This window comes from Belonocnema kinseyi, chromosome 3 (assembly GCF_010883055.1).
Source record: "Belonocnema kinseyi isolate 2016_QV_RU_SX_M_011 chromosome 3, B_treatae_v1, whole genome shotgun sequence".
NCBI classification, from domain to species: Eukaryota; Metazoa; Arthropoda; class Insecta; order Hymenoptera; family Cynipidae; genus Belonocnema; species Belonocnema kinseyi.
Window position 1 is genome coordinate 81,795,349 of NC_046659.1, and position 2,606 is coordinate 81,797,954.

Below are 2,606 nucleotides of genomic sequence, written 5' to 3' on the forward strand. Positions count from 1 at the left end.
AATTTTTTGAGACGTTTACGTGAACTACTCTGAACTACAAAATTACGCACTTTTTGTTCTTAAAATTTGAAACCTTCTTGCCGAAAATAAGTGCATCAAACCGTTTCCTAGTAAACAGAGTGTGGTTTCATGGCCTCATCAAAGACGTTTGATTAGATTTTGGAAAATTCCATGATATTCACTTTTCATATCAAAATCACCTTCAGCAACATAAAGTATTTATAAGTTACTTCTTCAAAGCGTAAAAAGAACAATTATTTATAAACTCAATCACCGTCACCTCATTCACGACCTTAACATACTCGCTTTCTGTATACCGTAATCAGTCGTCAATATTAGACAATAGACGGTATAAAAGCTTCTAACATTCATCAGATTCAAATAGTTAGTTCTGAAGTAACAAAATAGTGCATACAATTTTGAACCCTGTTCATCTTTTATCAGATACTCGAACATACGTCAAACATGAAATTGATAAAACTGATTTTCGTTCTTATATTATTTATGAAATTGGTTACCAATGTGGATTCAGGTGGTTGGAACAAGCCTTGGAAAGCTTTGCTGAAATCAAGAAAGAAAGGTACACCACCACTACCAGAAAACCCTCTTGAGCATGTTCCACCTAATATAAATGCAGCACCACCGCCTCCCGGATATGCACAACATCCCGGAGGTTCATCAATACCTCACAGCGATGATGAAGAATCATTTGACGGAAATCCACCATTCTCACCTTCAAATGTAGGACCAGGAGCATTTCACGGTATGCCAACATCATCATCGCAGTTTGATAATCAATCAGGATTACCTCACGGAGCTGCACAATTATCACCACATGGAGGATCATCGCAGCATAACTCATTTGATGGAGGATCAATTTCCGAATATCCGCTACCAGAAGATTACGGACGATCAACACCACAGCGTCCACATAATGGAGGACCAGCTCACGGACAGCAATTTGGCGGACATATACCTCAGGGACCTCCACCTGACGACTTCCCACCTCAGGGACCTCCACCTCACGAATTTCCACCTCAGGGACCTCCACCTCACGGATATCAAAGTGCGGTAAATCAACCTAACGCACATTCACGTCCCGGTACTCCACGCCAGGGACATCAACCTCGCGCATTTCCACCTCAAGGACCTACACCTCAGGGATTACCACCTCAGGGATCCCCACACGGATATCAACTACATGGACGTCCACCTCCCGGAAATTCACCTTTAGGAAATCAACCTAACGCACATCAACTTAGCGCAGATGGACGAAAAGGGAAACCACCTAAAGGAATGCCAAAACCTCTCAAAATAGTAACAGATCAACAAGTTCCTACAGAAGGAATCGTCGTTAAAGAAGGACCTCCACCTCCACCATTGTTCAAACTTCCAGCAAACAAGGCGTACGGTCAACTTACATTTGGAACATATTCACCAAACGAACATCCTATAGGTATCCCGACGCCAATATATGTTAAAAGGCCTGATCCAATACATCAAGCACATCTTTTTCATAATGGTGTCTTCTTCATCAAATTTTTTGTTAAAGCGCCCCGTGGAATAAAAATTTCTCGAGTTGCACTTCAGAGTACGCTGCACGATCAATCTTTTTATGAAAAGATCCAACAATATGGCATGAGTGAGAGTGGCGACACCGTATACCTGAATATCTGGAGTGAAAGGGGTTTTGATATCTTTTGGCTAATACAGTTGTACACTCTCTCCCCAATGGGTCATCATTCTATAGGAGGAAATCCTGGCCATCCTCAAATAAGTCCTCACTCCAGTGGAGAATTTTCCGACCACGGTCCAATGGCTCATCCTCATGGCGGAGGATTTCCCGGCCAAGGTCAAATAGCTCGTTCTCCCAGTGGAAGATTTTCCGGCCCAGGTCAAATGGCTCATCCTCACAGCGGAGGATTTCCCGGCCCAGGTCAAATGGCTCATCCTCACGGCAGAGGTTTTCCTGGTCCAGGTCAAATGGCTCATTCTCACGAAGGAGGATTTTCCGGCCAAGGTCAAATTGCTCATCCCCATGGCGGTGGATTTCCAAGCCAACGTCAAATGGCTGATCCTAACGGTGGGGGAATTCCTGGCCACGCTCCAATGCATCATCCTTCTGCCGGAGGAATTCCTGGCCAAGCTCCAACGGATAATCCTTCCGCCGGAGGAATTCCCTACCAAGGTTCAATGGCTCATCCTTTCGCCGGAAGAATTCCCGGCCATGGTCCAATGGCTCATCCTTTCGCTGGAGGAATTCCCGGGCAAGGTCCAACTGGTCAATATTCCCACGGGGGAACTCTCAGTCCTGATTCAATATCTGAGCATTATTCCGACCAAGGATCTCCTATCCATGATCCATCTATGCACCACTGAAGATCGTTTATATCAGTTGGGAACAGGCCCTGAACACAACGTGTCCCTTACATCTGTTTTGATGTAGTATTTCGAGGCTGTGCTCAAGCTCTTCAACAAAGCCAACAAAGGTATTCCGTAAGTTACTTTGTATTCTTTTTGCCTTGTATTTTCAACTTTTAGCGGCTGATACAAAATCGGGGTTCCATTTTCGAATCGAAAGTGTCTGAAAAAATAATTTTTTTTTT

At 44.0% G+C, this 2,606-nt stretch overlaps 1 protein-coding gene across 1 annotated transcript; it reads left to right on the forward strand.

Moving 5' to 3' along the window:
* Positions 1–504: 504 nt before the first annotated feature.
* LOC117169902 (glutenin, high molecular weight subunit 12-like) lies at positions 505–2,379 on the forward strand. The gene has a single exon (XM_033356411.1). The coding sequence runs from the start codon at positions 505–507 to the stop codon at positions 2,377–2,379; it is 1,875 nt and encodes a 624-aa protein (XP_033212302.1).
* The last annotated feature ends 227 nt before the right edge of the window (positions 2,380–2,606 follow it).